This window comes from Echiichthys vipera (assembly GCF_963691815.1).
Source record: "Echiichthys vipera genome assembly, chromosome: X".
Lineage (NCBI taxonomy): Eukaryota > Metazoa > Chordata > Actinopteri > Perciformes > Trachinidae > Echiichthys > Echiichthys vipera.
The window spans coordinates 42,277,118-42,304,459 of NC_139825.1; the positions used below are offsets into that span (position 1 = coordinate 42,277,118).

The window sequence follows — 27,342 nt, forward strand, 5'->3', positions numbered from 1 at the left end:
CCGGTTCACTGTGTTATTCCCTGAACCGTTCATGACAAATGTTTTTATATCCGATTATATTTATATTTTCTTATCCATTCATAATTAGGAAAATCATGATTTATTAATATTATTAAGGATTAAGTGGATAAAACAAGGAACTCAACTGGTATCACCAAACCACTTTAACATTGTTGGATATTGATGAACAACAAAAAATAACCATAGTTATCTTATTTTGATTCCACACATTCTTCCTTGTCAAATCCTGCACCTACATTACTATCAGTACTACTTTTACTTTTGGTACCTAACTGAGAACACCTGTGTGGTGTGGTGTGGTGCGCCTGTGCCTCAGGCTTCTGAACACCCACACAAGTGTCAACCCAGTTGATTAGACCTCTTCTCAGGACTGTGTGGGTGTGTCTACTGTGATTGATTGACATCTTCCCAAGTCTCCTGTTAGCTTTGTTTCACCTGTTAAGGCTGGACAAAGTACATTTTTATCCTTCTTAGTGGTAGACTGACAATTATAACCTCATAAATTCCCATCAAAGCCCCCCCCCATCTTCAGCCCATGCAGAGGTCTAATCAGCCAGAATAACTGAAAACACCTGTGTGTTCAAGTATGCTGATGCTAATAGGCTACTTGTGTACTTTTACTTAAGTAAGATTTTGAATGCAGAACTTTAACTAGGGTTGCTACTTTTACTTAAAGTAAAAAACAAATAGAAAAAAATCTGAATATACTACTTTTTTATGTACCACCGGTTAAAACACCCTTTAGCCTACATATGTTTTTTGAACCGTTAAAGTGGGGCTTGGGTCTCCAGTAGCTCATACAGTATACGATATTGTCTGTTTAAAGTCCTAAGATCAACGGTCAAAACATTGGCTTTTTTAATATATTTATATATATACATATATATAAATATATGTATGTATATATATGTAGAGTGGTGTATTAGCCACTCTAATAACGGCTTTTAAATTATTCCCTTCCTTGTTTGCCATTGCCTGTATTATCATTCATTATCATTATCATTATCATCATTCATGTTTAGCCCATTTATTTATTCGGGTTAACAAAAAACATCATCAAAATTGGGAAGATTTTATATCATGATGAATAAAAAATAACTATGAACTGTGCATCAAATGTATGCTTACTGTACCGCTGTTGAGGGGTATTACCATGTTGTTTAGTATAACAAGCCGCCGCAACAGAACATGGTCCGTGAACACTCAAGACCGCTTGGGCATCCCAGTAGAAGCAGGAGGAGGAAGAGGTGAGGAAGGAGTAGTAGTAGTAAGAGGAGGGCGTCTGTTCCGCTTGGATAGCCGGAGCAGTGAGTAGGCTGTTCGGGGTGGGCAGACAGACAACATAGTGCTCTCTCTTTCTCCTCATCCGTCTGTCTCTCTGTCTTTCTCCGTCGGCCGCGTGTGCGTGCGTCCCGCTCCGCTCCGCTCTGCTCCAGCACTGTTCGAGGAGGGAAAGAGGGAGGGGAGAGAGACACTTGACGCACCGGAGTGAGTGAGCACATCAAAGCTTCACTTTCCAATATGCAACCTGCGAGACGCAACGCCGTTTGCTAACTACTTGTGCTTCTGACACGAGAGAGAAAGAGAGGCGGTGATGGAGTAAAGGAGCCGAACAGAGCAGAACGGCACGGCCCGTGAATGTAACGCGACACAAAAGAAACAGCAGCCTCTCTCCGCACAAGTCAGACGGATGTTTTTTTCGCCGCGACTTGACAGTGATGTCTGTGTGCAGAATTTTGTTTAGTGATAAAACCCGGATTTATCTGAGGCTGTGAATTCCTCGGAGACGCTACTGCTGCAAAGACAGGTACGATTATCAATATTGTCTTTATTTTTAGCCTATTATTCCAAAATATTTTCCATGTGGTAACTTCAGCATCTCTCAAGTTATATTCCCATCAGATCAGCAGGAGTGCCAGTTCAGGCACACATACAGCCAAGTCTACATCCTTTTAACTTTTCGCAGATTACATTAAAACCTTGACGCTATTATGAGAGGAAGCAGACGGGATTGCCTTCTCTGAATTTCACCCTCTGCTGATCTCATTTGCCTGTGTCTACTTTGTTGTGGGACTATCATGGTAGAGGCAAAAGTAATCTGCGAGTGTGTGTGTGTGTGTGTGTGTGTCTCCGATCAGTGCAGATGTTTTGTAATCCTCGTGAGTTGACCCTCCCAAGAATAATCCCGGCGGATTTAGTTGATTATGTTACATGCCGTCGCTGCTGACCACCTACCGTGGATGGGAATCGGTCTAGTCCTGGATACCGCGAGATAAGCCGGAAACTGGGGAAAACTTGAGCTCCAATGCTCATACAAAATGTTTATCACTGCATCTGTCAGTCATATAACTGACCAATGGTAGCCTGTGTTGCGCCTGTAGTATGATGGCCAGCACGTGCCATATAAACCTACTTTAATATGTTTAATAGCTGTGAGCATCTGTGCAGCTTCAGCACATCTGACGTGCCAACTTCTGCCAAAACTGTATACTCCAATGATAACTCAGAGTGATTTCTGGGGATTTTTGTCTGCTCTAGAAACATAAAATAAACCTGGCGTGTACAGTCAGGGAAAACGCATCAGTGTGATGATAACACCTGTCAGAGCAGTGCTATCATGCTGCAAATGAGCAGCCATCTGATGATGTATGTGCATTGTCCGTTCACCATTAAGTCCGTGGCTGACTGGGTCAGTAACCAGCTCCAGTAACTCTGTGTGTCATCCGTTGTACAGTCTTCTCATCTGACTTGACAAGAGCTGAACTTCTTCTAAAGGTTAAAGCAGATGAAGAGCAATATTCACATTAAAAGTGTTTGGGAAGATTATTCCCCAGCTCAGTCTTGATTTGTGAAACATAAGCGTCAATAGCTCTCCGAAAGCCTTAGACAAGAGAGCAGAGTCTGGCTGTCTGGAGGTCTAAGCATAAATATTTTAGATTTTAAAAAAAAGGCTCAATTAAAGTTTTAGCAGTGGACACAATATTAAAGTACCACCTGTCCACATGAAGACGTATAATCAAGATACTACAGGCACAAACTAGATCTTGTTGACTGAGATCTAATGGCTGTATCATGCGTCCCAGGCTGCCCAGATGCAACCTCACAGGAACGCAGCCCTTTAATGGTTGGTGGCGTCCTGAAAACTAACACGCCTGTCAGTAGTGACGGAGCATAAAAGTGACATTAAAAATATCCCGGGTTAGTTGCTTTTAGAAGAGCAGCATAAAAATTTTAAAGCGCGGTTTCCGGAGGAGGTAGCGAAGACATGTGTCTTTATGGTCATTTTTATTTCATGTCTTTCCAGGAAAGCTAGCTCAAGGAACAGAATAAAGGGAGCTGTTTCCTTTTGTGTGAGATATGACGAAGGTCTTTCTACGCGTGGCTGTCTATTTCTTGTCTTAGATACAGAACTATTTTTCTCATTGTCACAGGATTTCATTACAACCACATACGTTTATTTCATAATGAATGAATATATCTGTTAAAGGAGCAAAATATGATTGGGTTATAGAGTTTAAACCGAGCCCCAGGGAAGTTCAACATAGCGTTTAAATCTTCTCACATAAACTTCTAATTATTTTAGAGGCTAAACCTACAGAGTAGACAATAAATTCAGTCAAGTTGAAGAGTCACTAATTATTCAATTAATAGACAACCATTTTGATAAATGACATGTCATTTTTCAAGCAACAATTCTCTGATGTATTCTCTTAAAGGTCACTATATGGAAGAATCTCCCACTTCCATGTCTTTTATTATTATAAAGCAGATGAAGTACTGTGAAAATATCAAAATGCTTAATCCACAGTGAAATGCGCACAGCCTGTATTCAGGAACTGTGCCTTTAAACCAGCCGTTGGGACTTCCATGATGATATGGTAATGTCAAAACTGTGTATATACTTTATATTTGAAGAGCTCTTTTGCAAAACGAGATAAAAGCCAAATTTAAAGAAAATGAGTTTGAGCCACTTTGCTGTATACAGAACCTTTTCACTGCTTCATCAGTGTTTCGTGCCAAATCGTTTTATTTCCTTGTTTAAAATGGTCTCAAGATGCAGTTCCTTTCCAAACCGCGACCAGCGCCAAACCCATTTTTAGCCTAAATGCGATACGTCCTCTCGACCAATCAGAATTCAGTGAGCGTTCTATGCGATCCAACATGGCGGCGCTCTGAAGCGGGAGAGTTTTTTGTTTTGTCCGTCCGTTCAACATGTTCAGACTGAGCCATAAAAAACATTTTGACAAGATACATTGAATATTAACCAAATGTGTGGGTCTGGGTAAAAAATGTAATTTTCCTGAAAACTATTAAAATGGATTTATAGCGTTTTGGAAAAGAGCTCCTCATATGTACAGGTAAGTGTATATACTGTATATTATGGACGAGCACCATTAGTAAATTCTAAGATCGAGGGACTGCATCAGTTCCAATCGAGTACTCGTTTTTCAAATCCATTTTTAGAGCACAACTCATCTTCCTGCAGGAATTATGATGCAAAGCAACAAAGCCTACCCAACACCTAATGCTTAAACCTCACAGTTACCCTTTAAGGATTTATTTTTTCACAACATCTTCAAAACATTGTTTACTCACAAAAACGTAATTAAATCCTCGTTCATATTCGTTCGTAATGATCAGAGAACATGTGCTCCTGAGGTGGCCGGTATCAGCAGTGGCTGCTTTGACACAACGCTCAGTTTTTTGTCCCGGTGTCTGTTGGACTTCCACCGCTCCAGTGCGTTTTTCTGAGGACGAATGCATGACTCACTAAAACAAGCTTCTAGCTCGTTGATGTCCATATTTTCTAACTAGTCCTCCTGAAGAGGGTGTCCAGTGCCTCTGTGCTTGTGATGTTGCCGCCCCGAGCGTCACTGCTTTCCCCCTCCATGTCATCGGGGCCTTGTATAGTAACCCCGTCATGTAGGTCACGCAACTTCTTTCGGATGGTGAGGCGAAGAGTGAACGAGGACTACTTAAGGAAATCGAACTCATGCCCATCCAGTATATACCTGTATATGTATATGTATATATGAATAAAGGTAGAAAGTGCTGCAGTCACAGTCATTCTCTTGCTCCAATGACCCAGAATGACCTGGAAATACTGACCAATCAGAGAAGAGTGAACATTAAATCATGTAAACATGTTCTAGTATAAATACAAAATACAAATATGAATCTGAAAATGAGCATAATATGTGACCATTCAAAGTGAATATTTGTGTTTTTTCTTGATTAACAACTAAACAACAACAACTAACAACTTACTATACTAATTATTTCAGTACTAATATTAATCTCGTTGTCATTTTTAACTCTGGGAAACTGATGGGTATTTATTACCATTATCTGATATTTTATAGACAAACTGATTAATTGATTTATGAAGAAAATAATAAGCAAATGCGTCGAATGAGAATACGTGTTAGCTACAATGCATCAAACATTTTACAAAAAAAGGAGGGAGAAAATCAAAAATTGTTTTGTGTAGCTGATTTTTTTTCTTCTTCCTTCTCCTGCTGTCGAGTATCCATCCTTGCATCTACTCTAATAGACAATGTCACATATAAGGTGTGCATTTATACAACAATTTTCTTATCAGTTTAAACTCACTTTCCAGAGATAAACACAACAGCAAATATAAACAAAAGGCTTGCGTCAGTTTAGCAGCGCTGCTTTTTGTGCCTCATTCTGCTCAATTTTAGAAATAAGCAGTGTACACCATAAACACCATAACGGATGAGGAAGCTGCAGACCCCTGATACCACTTTACCAGAGTGCAGTGTTTGAATCTGGCATAATAGAGTTGTTTGACAAGCTGAGCTGCAAGTGGTGAAGAAATCTTGCCTGTCAGGCAAGAACCTGAAAAGGTACTTTACATGTTTATTCCTTCACCAACTCTAAAAAGGTATGAGATATAATTAGGCTGCGTTCCAGGAGTGTCAGCCAGCACACCATCGGGCAGATAGTGAAAGAGATGATTTTAGTTTTCACTATATCAAAGTAACGGTGGCTTATAGAGTCATTATGGAAGGAAAGTAAAAAAAGAAAGAAGGAAAACTCACTGTAACTGAATTTTGGTTTCTCTTTTTGGGAACTACATCTGCCAACAAAATACAATTACTGCGTTCAAAACACACTTTCTCTAAATGAGTAGCATTTAGTTTGATGTTTCTTTTACAGCAGAAACTGGCTTTCATTCAAACAAATCTTCTATCATACAAAATCTTCCACCTGCTGTACTTCACTTCTAAGAGGATGGAGGGTGTTGCCTAATTCAGTCAAAGGAATGTCGTGTACAATTGTAATTTACACAAAAATACGTCCCATCTTCACCATCAAAAGCGGTTGTGAGCACGCCGCTGTGAGTTGGGATCCCTGACACAACTGTCAGAAATAAATACATTTTACTATAATACAGCAGAGCTCCTCAGTGTTTACGGAGTCCCTTCTCTCTGTTCATTGTTAATATTTAGACTGAAGAAGAGAGAGATCATTGAGACTGCTCCGTTTCCTGTTCTATTTATCATTGGTTCTGTAAATGCCCTATATGTAATCCAATCATATCAGAATAATTTCTCTGCTTTATGATGCTCTGTCACTTTTACGCCCTCGGTTTAGAGGCATCGCAGTCCTTTGGGGTAAGTCTTCACAGACTTTTGCAACATTTCCTAATTCAAACATTGTTGCACACTGCCTCTTCTTGGGAATTGCTTTAATTGAGTGCTTAATAAGAGCAACACCACACAGCAACAAACTTCCAGGGGGGGTCTCAGCGCCCGGAGTGATGCATTATTTAATGTACTTATATAAGGCCTGCAAACATCTTCTTCTCAAGCAATCTCGAGGCAAGAACAGGTCCATAACTTTTCTTAATAATACACCTGACTTGGATGTTGATTTCAACTTCAAGAACACATTTACAGAGGTGTATTGTGCTCCACTGGGTGTGGCTCCTATCCAAGAGCCATCTTTCTTCCCTCATTAAGTACAACATAAGCAGTCGATCAAACTGTTGTTCCCACAGGGCATTGTTATTTTCTTTGTCTGAATCAGGTTTCAAGGACTGAATAGACCGGTTGAAGTGACTCAAGAGAATGTTAGAAATATACCCTTCTATTGATATCTGTCAATAAAATACAAGCAGCCTTTACAAAACATTTAAACTTTCTCTTTTATTTCTTCTAAAACTGAAAAATATCTGCATCCTCCTTGTCAGGAGCTTGTGGAGCAGACAAAGGGTGAATGAACTCAAAAGTGAAGTATCACTCTAACAGTGTTTCTTGATTGTGTTAAAAAAACGAGAGGATTATTCTGAGAGAAAAGAGATGAAATGAAGGCAAAGTAGCGAGGTCATATTATCCATGGTGGTTAACCAAGTTTCCTGTTATTTCTGTCAGGGAATTCTTCTTATTTATCAAAAGTGACTTTTAATTGTTTGGATTTAACAAAGAAAAACAACTAAGACAGGTAAATTATACATTATGAAATTGACTATTTCACTAACACTTGCAATATAAATGTATGCATGTATGCAGCTCAAAGGGTTTCAGGTGATATCATTTTCATCTTGATTTGAGGTTTAAAAGATATGAGTATTTTGGAGGTTAGAAAGGTGTGTGTGTGTGTGGGGGGGGGGGGGTCTAATGAAAAATGCAAATTACATTTTTAATTTGAGGGATTTTAAAACTGGCCCTATACTAAAAACTTACAGTCAGGATATCCTCAAGTGCAATACTACATGATATTGTAGTTGCACTTAATGTTACAAACTCAAATATATCACCTACTGTTTATTCAAGTTACAAACCACAAACCTTGAAGTTTTCACTGTTCAAGAATTTAATATTAAAGTTTAACAGTTGTAAAGTGGCAGTGGAGTGGAAGTAAGTCTATAACGCAGCAGAGTTGTGTTCCCCTGTTTGCACTCATACTCATCTGTTGAGTAGTTACAACAGACCATGTATACATGTGAAATTATGCATTTTAAACAAAGTTTGATTGAAATAAGTATTAATCCACACAAGTGCACTTATTAGCTTTTCCTTTCATAATTATTCATCAGAGGATGAAGTGTGCTCAGTCGTCACCGCATCCATTGGACAAAGTCTCAACATGCACTTAAATATGGTGTAAATTAGGATATACTGTATAGTGATACTACACAGATACTACATAGTATCATATCACTACTTGTTGATATAGCTTTTCCCACCCGCACACTGCCTTCAGTTTCCACACAGCCCTGCTTAACACCTCTCATGCTGCTTGAAATTAAATATATCAGGCATAATCAATAACAAAAAATCTAGTTTAGGCTTGTTGTTTTCATGCAGGCAAGTGTTCTCAGATTCCTCACAGCAGCTGTTCATTTGTCTTACGGTCACAGCGCACCGCCATGGAAGTGTAGGTCTGGAGCTTTAACATGTTCTTCCCCGAGTCCCTTTTTGAGGTTCCTGCTCAAAAATGACATGCTCAGAATAAATAGGGTATATCTCTGTAATTACAAGCTTTATGTGCATTATCTTGGTATTACAATAAAGGTAACACTTGTGAGATTCCATCAGAAGTGTAAGCAGCACTATTAATGCAACTGTGTCAGAGTAAATGCAGATGGCACACAGCATAAATGAAAGAATTTCTTCCCTCGCCTAAAAAAAAATGTAATTTTATATAAATATCCCTTTTGAAAATAATGCCACAGTAGCCAAAAAACTGTCGCTGACATCAGAGCAGCCACTGCGCCAGCTTTATTTGCCTGTGTCGCTCGTATTTCTGTATTTTCGTCTTAGATTGTTTGATGGCTCGGTGTTGTAACTGTGTTTGTTGGTCATACAAATGGTTTATATGAGCGTGTAGAAGAGATTCTTAGCTTTCTGTGGGTATGCAGCATGTGTGTCTGTAATGAAAGCTACATGTTGCTGCAGAGGGGGGTGTTGTTATACTGCCTGATAGCCCCCAGCTGCGGGGGCTCAGGGAAGAAGAGGTTAATTAACGATTTGATCATCCAAAGTGTCCAAACCATACAGATTCTTACGTTTTATCTATCAAAAGATAAAGTGATATTCCTGTGTAGTATAATGTTTCACGCAAACTCATACACACATGTGCAGCTGAGTACTACTAGTCTGTGTCTTGCTCAAGGGCACCTTCATGGTACCAAACCAGAATGTTTAAGAAAAACCCAGTTGACATATAAGTATGTGGCCCCATTATGCAATATGTTTTATGCATATTTTAATATTCATATGATGGCTTAGAATTAGACTAATCAGTCAGTGTTAAATGATGATGCACTCCACATTCACAAAATTATAGTATATTAGATTAATTGCTTGCTGCACCACAAACGTTGAATATGAATTTGATAATATGCAGATTAATAAGTAGCTATGTGGCACCTGCTCCATGGATGTTTTTATCAATTGTTAAATTAGGGACTTATGACATGGCCATGGTCATTATCATTACTAACATTTTGTTACAGATTGAAGTCTCTCATACTATTTATATGAGAGACGATGATAGTTTTTGTTCAGTATCCAGAGAAAGGTCTCTTACGGTCATTTGTGCATCTAGGAAGAACACCCTGTTCATGTGAAGTAAGTTTGGAGAGAACTGCAGATGATGCAATGCGCATGTTTTCAAAATCTCATCTGTCTCTCAGATAATAAATAATTAGGCATTCCAGAAAGGCACTGTTTGTTTAGCAGACCATTTCAGATGTCTGTGGTTCACATAAATGTGATTCTGTAGTCATTGTATCAAAGAGCAATTAGCGGGTTCATTCTTTTAAACCAAGGACAATAATACATTCATTCATTCATCTTCAACCGCTTATCCCGGGGTCGGGGTCGTGGGGGGTGCTGGAGCCGATCCTAGCTGACAATAATACAAAACTACAAAATTATGCCTATCTGGCTTGGCTGTGGAACAGAACACTTAATTTTTCAGATTTCAAGAAATGTAGATCCATTCCCCCTCGAAGCTGTGTTCATTTTTGCCAAACAACAGTCCATATATTGAGAAGGTCAAGCAAGCCCGCATTCCTTAGCCTTTAAGTGGTCATTTTGTGATCTGCGCACATGTATGATTAACGAAATATCAGAATATAAGTGTAATGTGGCTGTGATACACCTGACATCTTATTTTGCCTCAAATTTGTCTTTCACAAAAACTAATGTGACTGACTTTAGATGAGGCCGGATCTCATTATATGATGCTGGATTACAGAGTGTATATCAAAATATTTTTATAAAGATATAAATATTTGTATTTATTAAAGGTTGAATATGTAGAATCTTTATTAAAAGCTATATATATATACTTTTTTAAATAATACCGCCACGGGGCGTTTGGAGGTGTACAGAATGGAAGTATTGCTTTTCCATAAAAAAAAATATTTAGTCTGAATTATATTTTAAAAATATTTTAATGGGTTTGACAATGACTTTCTGTCACGTTCTGTTTACATTATACTAGCCAAAAGCGGCCAGACAGGTTCGTCCGTTGTTAGGCTACAGAAACAAGGAATCATTTTGAGTTGAGAGCTAGATAATCGATTACACACCACTCAAAAAATACTTCCAGTTGAAGACTGGCTAATGATAGATACTGTTTTAAAATTAATTGATTAGTCGAAATGAGTCATTACCCTGTATGATTCATTACTTAACATGGTGCAGGCTGATTGCTTGACATACTCCAACGACCCTGGAAACCTGACTGCTGGAATTATTTTTTGTTGTTTTGACTACAATCTTGAGACACTAGATGGCGGTGTTCTGCTCATTTTCCATATTCAACCTTTAAAATAAAGAGTTATTATGGTGGTTCTACTATTCCAAATGGGTGTCGGGCCTGGCTCATACCACCATTAACAAACAAACAAACAATTACAAAAGAAATACGTAATGCTACATCTACGGAGATTTCAAAAAACTCCTTGAAACTCTAATCCTGTTATCCCACTACTACCACAATTACCTGTGTGTGTGCTATTTGTTTCTGCCCCCATATATGTAGAACATCCTTCCTTCCCCTGATTACCTTTATGAATCCAAACTATTATACTTTTATTTATTGAAGTGAACTGGAAGAAGAACACTTTCTCACCGCATTCCTGTAGCTTGTCGACAGTAGGTCGAGTTTTGCTCTTAAAATAAGTCCCTTAGCTGGAGGATAAGTTGAGTTTCTCTTTAGAAGTTTTTTCTCAACATTGGACTGGCACTTGAGATGTGGCAGGGTGATACACTTTGGAAAAGTCACTCCAGTTAAGAACTGTAAGAATATGCCACCCACATCAGCAGTGATTTGTGTACACAGTTCAGAGCTGTTTCCTAGGGCTGTCACAATAAACTGCCCCCGCATGGTCAGAGACCCTGGGTGTATTTCACTGATTATGTCTTTGATTAGACCAGTCTTTATTGATAGAGTAAACCTGACAAGCACTTAATGATCAACATCTAAATAGCACCTTATGGACAGAGCAACTCTGAAAACATTATATGGATTAAAGAAACATTATGGATACCAGCTTTAGCACCATCTAATAATAATTGATTTATCATAAATGACAATAATTCAACTTAAAACTTAATGATCTACTGTAAATATCAAAAGGTGATAAAACCAGAAGCATCATTTTGCAAATATCGGGTTGGGGCGCTAATGTAGTTGTGTAAATGATAAATAGCAACTTTATGAGTCTTAGTAATTAAGTGGAATTAAGTGGAATAACAGTCAGCTGAATGCTAGCAGGCAGATAACATCAAGGATATAAACAAAAGGAATGTAATCCACTCCTCTTTGTTGACGTCACCAAGATCCAAGCAATTCCTTTCCATTATTCTTTTTTGCATTAGGTTATGGTTATGAAAATGACAATGTGGTGAGAGATTCTGTTGCTTCTTCTAGTGTTTAGGTCTACAAATTCTTAGACTTTATGTAATATTGAGACAGTCCTCACCCCCCCAAAAACCCTTACAGGTCTGTTGTGTAAGCAACTTATAAAGACCCATATTTGCATTTGTTGTTGAGGGGCGACCTGCATTGGCTGTAGTTATTACAGCAGTAGCAAAAGAGGTAGTAAGGTGGTGTAGTTATAAGAGCCCCAAACTCTGCGTAAGGAAGGTTTGGTTGGCAGATTGGTCAAACAAACACAGGACTTTCACACAGGAGACCAGAGTGTGTGTCGAACACACAACAAACAGTTTGTTAACCCAAAAGTCAACAGTCAACAATTTTCAACTTCTGCCTGTGACATAATTTTAAACTAAGCCATCATCTTTTTTATAACAAAATGTTGTTGCCTAAACAAAAGTAGTAATTAGGTCTGTTTTATGATCACTGCTGTCACTAAATATAACGGTTTTTGTCATTGGTCAAACTCCTTATCCTGTTGTTTTAGGATGAGGACATGTTGATGATCTTTGACCTTGTTATGTAGGTAAAGATTTTCCTTTTGAGACCAAAAGTAGTTTCCCTAAGAGATTCAGTACTGTAATCTTTATCAACAAGGATTCAAGGTGCTTTGGTATCTCAGCCCTCAGTGCATGTAGCTCATTGTCTGCAAAGGTTTGAGGTGGAACAACTACAATATTTCTAATTAAATGTGCTCAGGTTTGGTGATCAAAGCTTAGGTAGGAGTTGCTGTTTTCATCTTTGTAAAGGAAAAGGAAAACAGACTGATCATTCTGTTAGGTTAGGCTACTGATCAATAAAATAGTAGTCTTAGTCCTTAAGATTTTGGAGATAGTTCTCTCTATGTCACATTTCCATGGTCTTCTTAAATACAACAGAAATGTGTGGAGGCGTAGAAATATGTTCAATTTGAAGTCTATTCTCATGATGTTCCTTGGAGAATTGTGTTAGGTATGTGTGCTCTCAGAACAGATCAGAAGCAGACCACTATTTTGTGTTTTGTACTATTGGCACAGCATGAGCATGAATCACAGTTGATTCAAAAGCTTCCCGACTCTGTAGGTGAATGTAAGCCAGTTGACTTCAAATAACTTTCCAACTATGTGGCTGAGGTGAAATTGTCATCCAACGTAAAGCAATCCCTACAATTTAGTTGGCTGCATCCTCTACATATGTTATAAACTGACTCGTAGATACACCTCTATTAAAGCTGAAACGTCCCTTCGATCACCACTGGTTCTCTTTGGCTTTCTGCCCTGATATCATTGAACACTGGAAGATGGATCTCTTAGGAGCAGCGCAGTACATTAACCAAACGTGTTATCTCCTCCCAAGCTAATTTAATTCAAAGTGTGATTCTGCACCTCCTGCACAAAGACATCAGTTCCCTCTTGGAACACGCTTATGCAATAGGATTATTCTGGACTTTTCTCTGCATCACCACATTTTGGGCAGGAAACAGTGCATGAGGAGAACAGAACGGGGGATATCTATCTAAGGTGCAAGATAGGTCTAAAATAATACATTTCTTCACTCAAAACTTTAAAGAAGTTAGTTTCTAATGTTGTTCTACAAATGTCTAATCATGTTCACAGTAACTTTTCTCAGAATAACCGTGCGGGTACTTTCTACAAACAGGTCCTGTGTGTACACTTGTTGTTATTGTCCTCTTTAAGCAAACAGAACATTTAGTTTTGCCGTTAACTGTATGATGGGTGAACATTTATCAATCTTTCAATGTTCTGGTGTTTTGTTACTGACTGAATACATTGAATATCTCCTCCCCTTATACCCTGAAGCATCATCAGTCATTTCCCTTTGTAAAAGGCAGTTTCATTACATACTATTTATTATATCTGAAGGTTGAGTGGTACTCAACCCATTTTAGAAAAAGGATTGATTATGATTTCTCGGCTGATATAGGGATTTTGAGCTGATATGACTCTGCAAAGGTGCTCAGAAGGCTGCTTTCCCAAGCAAATTAATGTATTTAAGAATGTATTTAGCATTATTGTACATGCAATGTATTAGATTCAGAGGTTAAAGCATGAAATTACGTGTGAGCTTTAAAAGTTACAGAGGAAATGTATCAAAATATAGTATTATATGAACTTTAAACTGCACTGCTCCCCAAATCAGCCACAGTGACTGTACATTTACAACCAGAAATGAACACTGAGAAAAAAAAAATATATCTAACGAGCAAGTATAAATAAACATTCGCTATCAGTCGATTGCTGACCATTTAAATAAATAATACATTTAAATAAATTAAACAGCTAGTACTTTAAGTTCAGTATCAATCAACTTTTGACCATTAAATAAATAATTTAGTCAATCAATTAACTGTTAGAATTTTATGAATGCATTTAACCTTTATGGCTTTTTGAAATTTCTTAATCATTGTACCCAGTGTGCACTCAGCATGAATTCAACTATTTCTGGGTCAAAGTATTACAACAATTACAGAGCGCCCTTTTGTCATCTCTGCTATGCTTGTGCAGTACCTTGAAATTTGTCCTTGCAAATGAGTTATGTAAGAGGAAAGTGTCATAATATGTGTCATAGTTGTACCATTACAAGCAGCCTTTAGCCAGTACCATTGTTAACAAGGCACAGCTAGATATGCTCTGTGTAGCCAGAACATATCAGCTTCCGTTTTCCTGGTATCAAGTAACTAAATAGATTACAGCAGCAGTAAACAAGAGCGAGTTTGTGAGGCTTTTAGTAGTCTGTTATCTTTAGCTGCCCAGGTGCCTTATCAGGTTGGGATGCAAGGTGTGTAAATCAAGACGCTGATACTGTAAAAATAGACCTTAACAAAAGTAGTAGTGGAAAAGCATCATCATCACCATCAGTAACACCAGTTCTATGAATGCATACTGTGCACTTTAATGTGATTTTCCCCTGTGACATGGCTCCATAAAGGCACCAAACAGATACAGATCAATGCATTAACTGCTTTACAATAAACCTGTACGCATTAATTAGGACCCTTGGGAGCAGCACAGCAAGCTGTAAACAAAACAGGGACTTATTATCACCTATTATTAACATTGATATGGCAACCATGTTAACAGTTACATATCCAGAAGACACAGAGAAAGTATCATTAGAGTTGAGTTTATGTCCACCTGATACATGTAAGTGCAATATTTATTCTTCTTTGAGCAGTCACTAACTGTATCTCTGCAGTATGATGCAACATTTGGGCCAAATCAACCAATCAGATCAAAAAAGCATATAACGTGCTAACAGCATTGAGGAAAAGCTCAGACAGTAAACAACCTGTCAGTAAAAGATATTTGCAGTTTGTGTAATGCAAATTTACAGATAAAAGGCACAATTTCAGGTGTCCGACTTTACCAGACTGATCTTGAGTCTGATTGAGTAAAATACAATGTAGCTCGCAAGATCAGGATGGTTACATGAGGCTAGAACATAGGATCCTTTCTGTGAAAAGCAGGTAACATAGGACCCGGGGAACATAGGTTTGCTCCCCTAGCTTGCTAATTCCACAATACTTTAATGCTACACTGAACTTTTTTAATTTAAATCTGGTTGGACATTGTTTAGATACATACTGCGCCCTTCCTAGCTCTTAGGGTGGGCGAGCTAGGAAGCTCACATTCAACGACTCAAATTTGCCAAAATATAGTATTTAGCCGTGTAGCCAACACAATAATTTTTATGTCAAAATTACATGGTTTTCATCACCCAAAAGTCACCTAACTTTGTCCTGAAAATAACCACACAATACATTCAGTTGCTATGCCAGAAGCCTATAGAAATAGGAAATGGGAAACACAAACAGAAACAGCCTCAATAACGGAAAATATTTTGGAGAAACATCTACAAAACTTGCGTAGCTTAACCTATTAGAGCAGACCACTGACTAGGGAAACAGTGTGCTGTAAATCCTCTTTTGTAATCAGTACAGCTTGTACTTTATCAAGAATAATGAATGTGCCAAGTATGTCATGTATCAGTGAGTAATTGGCCCCTAACACGATTATTTCATAATGTTTTCCTTTTTGAAAAATATAGTTAAAAAAAAAAGAAAGAAATTATAAAGCACTTTCATGAGCACAGACAGATTTCACCTCAGCCTCATTCACACCGTCAGTGTCCTTCCTGTCACTGGGTTTGAGTCGCTGAAACTTGCACATAACACTTTAAAGGTTTACATTCTTACTCCTGGAAAATATTATCTGTGTCAAAGGAAACACACAACTGTAGACTTCTTCTGGATATTTCAATGTTTTTAATCTCTTGGCTTTGCACATTTATGAGCATAAAAGCTATGAGCCAAGAAAAAACAGTAATTTTAAAGGAGCGGCTTTGCTCTTATATTGACTTAAAAGTAGCTGTCCCTAGAGTTGCTGGAGATGTGAAAATGAATGTATATGAGATATTTTCGTGTTCATGTGCCCGCCATCCACCCAACACTTAAACCTTTTTTTATCCTCAACAGTGACAAAAGTAGAAATGGGAGTAAGTTGTAGTGGATTTGATGATTAAAAGGGATTAGAAGACTAAATGGTGGTTGATTAAATACGGCATATAGTCACTGGGCTATAAATGCAGTTCATAATATATCTCTGAGCTCTTTGCTGTATAACCCTGCTGTCTGATGGTGCTCCACACTGTGTGAAATGAGCACACTGAGCAGGAAAACAAAGTCGCTAATGAGAACCTTACCACCTTACTCATCACATGTGATTCTTTTTTTACAGATTTCGGAAACCAGAAAGGTGAAAATTGGATCCCATACATTTGTGATTGGATGTGAGACTACTTTGACCCTACAAAATTGAAGATGATGTTGCTATGGAAACTGCTGGTGCTGCAGTCACTTATGGGGTGCCTTGCAGGTAAAGTATCTTATTAAGAACTTTTGATGCATGCCAAAGCTGCCTTTGTGAAGTCCTTATTCATATGTATTTGGGGCAGGTGACAGTATGAAAGCCATAGTTTAGAAAGGCGCCACTTCAAGTAGATTAGCTATAAGAAAACATATTTTTTCCACTGATGTAAAAAAATTAGAATGTTGAATCCATTCAACAAGGACGTTATTGTTAAAGTAAGCCATTGTCTGCTGAAGACTTCCAGTCACAGATAATATTGCATTTTGACTTTGTCTTAGTGTTGTATGTGGCGCTCAGAAAAGGTTAGCAATATCATCCTGAATGTGAATAAGGGGAGTGCTCCGCATCAAAGCGGGGATGAAAATATTCAGTTTCATGTAGTGTCATATATCACAAACAAATGCATTGTTTTATCAGGAGTGGAGAACTGCCTTGAACTTACTGTAATGCTCTGGTAAACTCCTGCCTTAAGGCCTTTACACAGCCATTAATTTGCACATCAGTAAACTGTATTTTTTGTAGCCGGCTGATGTCGTCGCCAGCGATTCAACTTGTCAAATCGGCAGCTGTTGGTTTTAAGCCCAGTTCAGACCAAAGATTCGCAATGCAACGAGTTGAAACTTGCGACTACTTGCAATGTGCAGGTCTGCAACGTTCTGAAACCTGCCGTTCAGACCAATGCAACAAGACGAGACGGTGTTTCATCTTCATAGCAATGGCTCTCTGTACTTACCTCCGACTTTTCAGGCGTTTTTTTTCGTAGCTGGATATAATTTGTAGCATTATAAAATATAAATGAGGACAGAGACAGTGAGATACTTGCTACAGCTGTATTTATATAGAGATGAAACAGAGAAAATACCGTTTTATTTCCCTGATTCACTGCTTTATTCTGGATTACTGTGCTCGCTCTCCTTATTCATTTTATTGCTTGCTCGACCCTCTCTCGCTCACTCTCTCTGTCCCTCTCTCTCTGTCCCTCTCTCTCTCTCTCTCTCTCTCTCTCTCTCTCTCTCTCTCTCTCTCTCTGTCTCTCTCTCTCACACACACACACAGGCTTGTTGAGCCTCTGTTCATAATGGCCTTTTCGACCAGCTGACAACCTCTAAGTGACTTGACCAGCGGACTGACGTGACGTGTTATGTTCTAAAACCAGCTGCTGGCGATTTGACAAGTTGAATCCTGGTGACAACATCAGTCGGCTAGATTCGCAATGAGACGGGTCAGTTCACACCGCTGCAACTTTCACCTGCGACGCTCGAAAACAACTGCGTTGCGAATCTTTGGTCTGAACTGGGCTCTAGAACGTAACACAAGTCACTTGTTTCAACAGCCAATCAAGTCTTAGCAAAGTCCACTGGTCAAGGAGAGCGAGTGCAGTAATCCAGAACAAAACCAGTGAATCAGGAAAATAAAACGGTATTTTCTCCGTTTCATCACAACTAGAAATGTAGCTGTAGCAAGTATCTCACTATCTCTGTCCTCATTTATATTTTATAATGCTACAAATTATATCCAGCTACGAAAAGAAGCCTGAAAAGTCAGAGGTAAGTACAGAGAGGTGTTGCTATGGAAATGATAAACCGTCTCGTCTCGTCGCATTGGTCTAAACAGGCAGGTTTGAGAACGTTGCAGACCTGCACGTTGCAAGTAGCTGCAAGTTGCAACTCGATGTCCGCCCAGTAAACAAAGCAACAGCTCATCTTGCTTCTAATCGGTTTAATTTCTCTCGTGTTGCTTCCTGTGCGTCAGTATTACGGGTCGAGCAAGAACTCGTGCAATGAGCAAATATTCCGCAAAAATAAATTGTGATTAACGCCGTTATTTTTTTTGTTGCGTTATTTTTTTCTGTAATTAATTAATTGTAATTAACACATTAAAATCCCAGCCCTAATATATACTGTATATATATATATATTATAAAAACACAACACAGAGGTGCCTTATTCGGAACCCTGAGGGAAAACTGTACTTTTTTCTACATTTAAAAATACAGCACATACCAAATCCACTCTCTCTGTTCTTACCTTTCACAATAAAAGCCCTAGATATACAGTGTATGTTTGAAGTCACTCGGGCCTTTCACTAAAAAGAAATTAAATAAAAAGCTGACAGCTTTCCGGCCGTGGTTGGAAAGCACAGGGGAAGCTACATTGTTTTGTTTTTTTTTGTCTCCTGGCTGGAGTTGCTACACACACACCCTGTCACTGCACTCAGCAGCTGTTGAAGAACATGCGGGACAACTTTGTTGGTATGGAAGAGCTGCAGCAGTTATTTATGCTACAAACTGTACTTTACATTCACTTGATATCTTGACCGCTTAAATTTAACCCTCCTCTGCTCCCAACGCTCACACCGCATCTAACATCAATTGGTCTCACTAACATCCTAAAGTTTGTCAGATACCAGCAGTGGTAGATGAGTTAGTATGATTCTATTTAAAGATTTTATCGGATTTAATTTCAACTGTTGCAAATGTCCATTGCTGCCAGTATGAATAGCTTTAATGTGAAATATTTGCAGGCAAGTATTTTTCATTTTGTGTTGTATTCGTCACGCCCCAGTGTGTTTTTCAACCTAATAATAGAACAAATTGCTCAAAGATTTTTAAACATCCAATAAAGGATATTAGATGTCAAATGTCCTATAGTCAGGACACTGAAGTGTAACATTGTTAGATTAGTACCAATGACTATTCAACATCGCAACATATACAGATACATTCTTGTCACGCAATGTTAGGTATTACCAAATTACCTGGATTCGTTTTTAAGAGTGACTGACCACCATTTTAGTTACATTAATTCACCAATCAATCAGAGATTCAGTGAACCAATGAATAACTCCTTCAATTAGCAAAATATGAAAAAATACTGTAGATATTGTAGCTACAATAATAATTTGGTGAATGAAATGCTGTACTAGAAGGATAAATTTGGGTTAATTTCTCAAATTGATAAACAGTATAAAAGAGGCAATCCGTTAAGAGGAAATCATCAAATTCAAACATCCATCATTCATTCATTTACCAAGCAGTAATGTTGAATTATAGCTCCATTATACCATGGTGCCCATTTCAGCCAGAGGCTCTCTGGCATTGATCACATTTCGATGAAGGACTTTAATTTGTCTCCCTTACAAATAGGAGGGGTCACCAGAGAGCATCAGTTGAGTGTTTAATCAACAGGTACCAATCAAGATGAAGAAAAGGCTCTATTAACTAGGTCTGAGTTCTAGGGCAACCCTTCTTCTCATTACTCAACACATATAAGGCCTGTTGTGAACCTGTTGCCCTGTTGTGCACATTAGATTATCAGATTTGTTTAAGGGAACCATGAGCTTAGTTGCATTGGCCGTGGGATTTTGCCTATGCATGTCACTGTTCATCTAGCCTATCTAACAATCCCACATAATTACAAGCAGTGATTTGGGTGATGTTGAATCCTCACAGAGGTTATTTCTGTTATGGAGAAATCGTGAAGGGTGCGTGATCTGACACATATCAACAACCAAACAATACATATGGATTGTGAAGCTTTTTAGATTATATTCCATAAATTATTAAATACCGTACTTTAGAGAATCTCATTTTGGTTAAGAGTAGCACTCTCATTTGACAGTTCCCAATACTGCTTTGTCCCAACAGTAATGGTGTCATTTCAAATCTGAAGTGATGATAGTATACAGCAAATACATCAGAGGCTAGCAAAATGAGCTTTCTTTCTGAAATAGTTTGCTTTGAAAGAATAGGCTGTTAATTTATTTTCAATGAAAGATATCCACCAACTGCTTGTGACATCAAACGACCCTGACCATGCTTTGCGTCTAACACAACAATTATCTTTAGTGTATGAACAATCTTATTGCCAGAAAGAACCTTGATATTGGAAGCATGCAAAACTGTTTTTTCTACATCCCAAAGAAATTTTAATCAAAAGCAACTGGACTTGGTTATTTTTCCAGGAAGACGTTTCACCTCTCATCCAAGAGGCTTCATCAGTTCATGTATGCATCTGACCAGGCTTGGACTGGTCCAACTAACTGGTGTGGAGATCCAGGTATTTAACCTTTCACAAGGCCGATGATGTCACTGGAACCTTTGTGCTCCAAGTGCCAACGGCCGTCGTTAGAGTGACAGTTGTTGGTGTGAAGTTGGTTTCGACTTCGTTAGTGCTCTATTGGGTCTTTGAGGTTAGATTGTTGAATCTCCTGGGAAGGGATGAAAGGGCAGCATTGTAAATTGAAGATAAGTGGTGTTTAGGACCTCCTCTACTACTTTAACATAGGCTTATTTTACTCCTCTTTCAAACCATCTGTCCTCTCTGTCCAGGATGTGGACATTGTTGTCATCAAAGGAGTGGGCTTTCTCCTTGAGATGTAAGTGGACAGCAGAGTCCAGGCCTGAGGAGTTAGCTCTCCTGTGTTGGGCCATGCGTTTATGCAGTGGTTGTTTTGTTTCTCCAATGTAGAGATCTTTGCATTCCTCGTTGCATTGGACAGAATAAACCAGATTGCTTTTGTGGGTGTGTGGTGTTTTCTCCTTGGGATGTACTAGTCTCTGTCTGAGTGTGTTACTGGGTTTGAAATACACAGGGATGCCTCTCAGGTGCTGAAGTTAAACAACGATAACGGGTGAACTGATATAAATCTGCAGCTCTCCTAACGAAATGTACCTGTGTGAGTACTAAAGTTAAACATTTGTCTCGTTCAGTCCTGTCTGTGCCGTTTTTAACAGACATGGTTGAATTAGCCCCGGCCTTTTGACATGTCCATGGACACTCTCATTGAAATTAATTAATAAAAGTGGCCATGAGTTGATGCTATGTACTTTTCACCTCACTACACTGACACTAAACATTGCCACTGGATGTTAAGCATGAAGGATTGATCTAACGTTTAAACATAACTCCCAGGGGTATTGGACTAAAGATCTCAGCACCACATTGATGTGATTTTATAATAGCTAAATTCCTAGCTGGAGCAAGAATCAAAACCCATTTGGTATCTTTTGAATCATGCTCTAAACAAGGTTTAAGTCATATCAGGTAATATCTAGTACAGATATCTTTGATTAGCTTAGTATGATTGTGTCTTCTTTTTCATTCATTCCGCTTGAAGTAAGAGCAAGAGCAGATTTATATCATGGGAAAAATGGGGTTAATGAGGACACACACTTCCTACATTTTTAAACTACAGAGAGCAGTGTGTGTAGACAGACCCGCTAAGATCGTTCATGAACCACAACCGTGAAAGGGTCGCACTTAGACTAAAATTGGTTTATCCTCCATTTAAAATTCACCAGGCATGAAGATTTGCTTTAAACAATCTTTCAGAGATGTGTATACTCAGACCTCCATAGCACTAATGTATTTTCAGCTGAGCTGGAAATGAACATCTTGGAGCATTTTTAGATCTTTAAGCTTGAGAACAGGATTACAGTACTAACCCTCCTGCTTATCAGTTTGGAACAAAACTCACTTTACAATGGATGATATGGCCTGGATATGGATTAAGGAGGTGGCTGAAAATTGACTTCTGGAAACAGGAAAGATGCACAATATGCAGACCTCAAAAGCCTGACTTTAATATGCTGCAGAGTGCAAGAATGGATTTGCAAGGACTTTGAACCTCATATATGCTCGGAGAAAGGGATCATACGGATGTGTATTGCAGCTTTAGTTACACCCCTCAGCCTGGGGAGTTATAAGTTGATTTGTTTTTCATGCACAAATGAATGACAAAGCTTGATAATAACATATGTGCCAGTTGAATCTAAAAATCCAATTATATTTTGTATTAGTCACCTGCTTGTTCACAAAGTGATGAAGGGGGCGTTTCATTTTAACTAACAAGTCAAATAATGGCATTTACAGTGTTTGGGAATTTCCTACGAGAATTTCAAGTGGATTTCTGGTATTTGTGAGCCTGGGTGTTATGCTCAAAATTGATTTGTGATAAAATATTTCACCTTTGTTGTTGTTTATTTCACCATGGACAAGAAGGGCACTGATAGATTGAGGTGTGAGAGCTTTCCAAAAGACTTCAGTTCAACAGAAATCATCTCAAACACTTCTTTCTGTGTCCAGATGGAAGTAAACACAGAAAACAGTCCCTGTAGCTTTTATGCCAAACTGAATAGCATATTCACTTTCATCTTCACTTTGACAGCTGACTGACAGTACAGTATGTTATAATGCACACATGCATGTTTATTTAGATGTGGGCTAAAGATCACTATTGATTGTGCTTGTGTTTATGTTAGAAAAGTACTTGCAAATATGTTATGTGTATGAAGATTACCACATTTGTAGCCTGGGAACCAGACGATTTTGCCATGAGTTCATGTTTAATATAACCTGGCAGGTGTACGTTGCCTCTCTGCCATTCAGACAGATTTCCAGCTAGATCCTGTGGAAGCCAATGATAACTGTTTGCCCTGTGGGGCTGGTTTTTAGACAATGGCTGTCAGAGGAGCACCATGCTTGAATGTAGTCACCAAACATAAATACTTAACATAACTGTAGTACTCTGTCGAACCCAGTTTCCCAAGATCATGAAACCTAGATCAAACTGTAAAAGTAGGAAGCGCTGATTAAATATGAATCAAGGTTGTGTTACTGTGTTGGCTACTGTATTTCTTGCCTGTATACTATTTAGCTGTAATTTGACAAAGTTTGTGACCTGGTCACCATTGTTGCTTCAAAACGCAACCAACCGCTGCCCTAACATGCTTGTGTCACTCTGAGCTACATCGTTTCATTGCTCTGATTAGTTGTAGGTCTAATTGCGTTCAGAGGCATTTGGTCCATACTAGCGATGCTCAGATTGCAGTTATGTCCGCAGGCACCAAAATGAATCCAATCAATGGGGTGGGTGGGTTCATAAAAAAATAAATTCTGATACCAGCAGTTGGGTTCATAAAAAAAAAATACATCATTAACCCTTGGCATTCGGGTCAAATTGAACCGTTTCAAGTTTTTGCAAGAAGAAAAATGGTATGCATTTTTCTACCTGAAACTGAATGGCCTTAGCTTATTTTATGTGATAAACATGTACAAACAAAAAAGAATTATCAGCACACAAGCTACTATACCCCACATATTTACAGCGCCTACTGAAAGTCAACAGTGCTATTCTAGTTTTTCATTTTTTATTAATTTTGAGAAATTTTGAAAGAAAAACTTGAATGTTTTAAGGCAAAATGTGTAAATCACGCTGTAAAAATATATATATATATTTTATGTATTATCATTTCAGGCTGTAAAACAAAAAAAGTTACAAAAGGGTATCAGACTTAGACTTAGACTTCTCTTTATTGATCCTTTGGGATGACTCCTGCAAGGAAATTTAATTTCCAGCAGCTTACAAAAAACAAAAAGGGAGGTATAAAAAATACAGTATAGGATAACCAATACGCTGACGCTCTATTCGCGCCTCGTCTCACCAGATGCTCCATTTGCGGTGGGCCATTTACATTGAATTTTAATGTAGAGTTGTCGAATTCGCTTTACAGTGTAATAGCCATTTGCACCATTAGTATGAGTCTGCAGACCTGGGCACTTGCAGATTCAGACCCGCACGTTTGGACCTGCACGTTCAGACCTCTAGTGGTTTTTTGTCAGTGCCACTACTGGTTGACTGTAAAACTGCAAATGCACACATTCTGGTCCCTAATGGATTTTTGACTGGGCAAAGTCCAAATAAAACACCAAGATCTGATTGTTTGTGAAGCTTGGACAACTTTTAAACTTTTTAAAAAAATGTTTTGGACTAACTAACAATTAACCTCCAATGAAATTGCATACTTTAAAAGATTCTATTGCATCAGGTCATAATGACAAAATAGTCTTAAAATAGCCTACAATGAAATGAAATGGTTTCAAATGTTTTATTGCACTGGCTTTCACAAATAGTATTTTTATTATGGCTGTGCTCCTTCCTGCCTCATCTGCCTTTCCAGCCTCCTGCAGAACTTGTCCACTTCACTGAAAACAGACAAAATAACAAATACTGGAATAGAAGAACCATCAATTACTACTTCTCTGCTCTTAACTTTGATGGACAACAGGCCCTGCAAGGAAGACCTGCTCTGCCTCCTCCCATGATATAGCATTCACTTCCGAGATGCCATATGTGATGGCCTGAACAGAATTTTAAGCAATTAAATTGATTTAAAATAATACAAACTACAAACTTCACAAATATCTGCCATTCATTACAGCTTTTAAAGTTCCTTAGCATGCATAAGGTTATGCTCACCTCTGGAAAGAGAACCTCACAAATAAACTGAACTTCATCAGTGTATTTCACTGTTGCTTCTGTCTCAGAGTGACTTAAGATGGGTGAAGAGGGCTCCTCTTCACTGTCTAGGTAAACAGGGACCTGCTTCATCACTGCCCACTTGGATGACTTGCCACCAAATAAACTCTAAGGCAAGGGTTCGGAAATTATTGATTTAGTGTGATGTGTGGCAAGAACTGCCTGAAATACTGACTATAAATGGCTGTTGAATTACATACATATTGGCATACATGTATATTACATTGCATTTACACAAATGCATGCATATCCTAAAGCTAAAATGTAGCTAGTTAATTCAGTGGTGAGTGATACTATTTCTGAGAATAGTCCTTACAAAGAGCTAGTTGTGGCAGCAGGCCTTTTTTATTTTAGCACTACACGGTGGTGTAGTGGTTAGCACTGTCACCTCACAGCGAGAAGGTTCCAGGTTAGCTTTCCGTGTGGAGTTTGCATGTTCTCCCTGTGTCTGTGGGGGTTTCCTCCCACAATCCAAAGACATGCACGTGTTAGGTTAATTGTGAATGGTTGTCTGTCTCTGTTTGTCTCTATGTGCCCTGCGATAGACGGGCGTCTTGTCCAGAGTGTACCCCGATGTCACATGGAATCGGCTCCATCCGCGTCCCCGACCCCGGGATACGCATTTGAAGATGAATGAATGAATGAATGAGAAATGTAAACAATTTCAAAACTACCATCAAATGCTGCTCAGCTCCTTGTGAGTGCACAATGAAATCCACCAGCGCCTTTTCAGCCTCAGTGCGGCCACTGACTGCTTGAATGTTGGGTCGAACTTGAGTAGTGGACAGTGAACATGGGTAGCAGGTCTCCCTTAATCAGGCTTTTGGCCTCAGTTGTCCAGAATTCAAACCGCTGTCCATGACTTAAACACAAGCAAACATTAATCCAAATTATGACATTTGGAAAAGTTAAATAATTTGTGCACAACTGGCTTATTAATATTCCTGTTTGAGGGTGCCGGGTCTGAATCTGCAGGTCTCTGAGTTTGCAGACACATGCTCCTCATTTGCACAGCAGTACATTTCTACAATACAATAATTTAGCTGACACTTTTATCCAAAGTGACTTACAATAAGTGCATTCAACCTTGAAAATACTACCCAAAAATTGAAAGAATCATGCAAGTACATAAAATTCTTTTAATAAGCTAAACTGCTTTAAGTGCAATATTTTAGAAACAAGAGATAGAGAAAGTTTATTTTGATTTTTTTTACAGGTGAGTTTTCAGTTTGTTTTTCTGCTGCCGTGTTTGTGGTGAGATTGTGTCATCATTGTGGAACCAGCACAACAAATATTTTGTCTGGATTTTGTTGAGCTTTAGTTGGCCCCCCTCCTAGCAGAGCATAATGGATGGGCTGGGGTGTATGGTTTGATTCTTGATGTAGGTTTGGCCTGAGCGAATACCAGTAACTTCCATCTGATTTGAGCTGCCGCAGCTACAGCAGAACAGTGTAGCATGGCGACCTCCTCGGGTCACATGACCCTCATCTTAGCATTGGTCCCTTAAGACTCTCCCTTCTTAAATACTGCTCTGTTTTTCTTTAAAGGTATGTAGTTTAATCTTTAAATAAAGATAAAAACTATTATATAACATAAACTATTACTAAATGAACCTCCAGGGAAGATGGAGCTGGACATGACTCAGTCAATTTGCAAGGTTTGCAAAATTAAAGTCAAGTACTTCGGCAACACTACGAACACCCACTGTGGTCAAGAGAGCCGTCATTCGTTACTCCGTAGTCAAACCAGCCGTCTCTATAGTTGTTTTGCGTCCATATACTAACATTTATGTTAGATGCATTGAAACAGCACAGAGGAGCTGACATCAAGGGTAAACACTTTACTGTCATTCTGTCTCACTCTGCACTATAAAACTCTACCTGCAGAGAGGAGATATGGTATTATCTTTACATGAACACACCACGTGAAATACAACTCATTAAATTGCGTCTGTATTTAGTTTTCAGAATAACGTGTTACACTACGAGGCCCAAATACCAAATAAATATGGAAATGATAATAATTGCATAAATTCACAGAACTTATCGATGTGGAATTCAAGATAAAAGGTATTTTAAAATAAAATTTACACTAAAATATTATATGGTATGAAAATACCAATTTTACAGTTTTTTACTGTTTTATTTTGGAAATGGCAAGGATAGAAATAGGGCCGCTACTTGCCTATGTGTATATTTTAACAATGTTAATA

At 38.5% G+C, this 27,342-nt stretch overlaps 1 protein-coding gene across 1 annotated transcript in view; it reads left to right on the forward strand.

The window, feature by feature from the left end:
- Window positions 1-16,762: 16,762 nt before the first annotated feature.
- The window catches only part of cntn4 (contactin 4), a gene marked incomplete at both ends in the record, with an annotated part of 169,059 nt that continues 158,479 nt past the window's right edge, over window positions 16,763-27,342 (forward strand). The window contains one exon of the mRNA XM_083939368.1: window positions 16,763-16,817. Within this exon, the coding sequence (XP_083795494.1) occupies window positions 16,763-16,817 (55 nt within the window). The remainder of the gene's footprint in view (window positions 16,818-27,342) is intronic.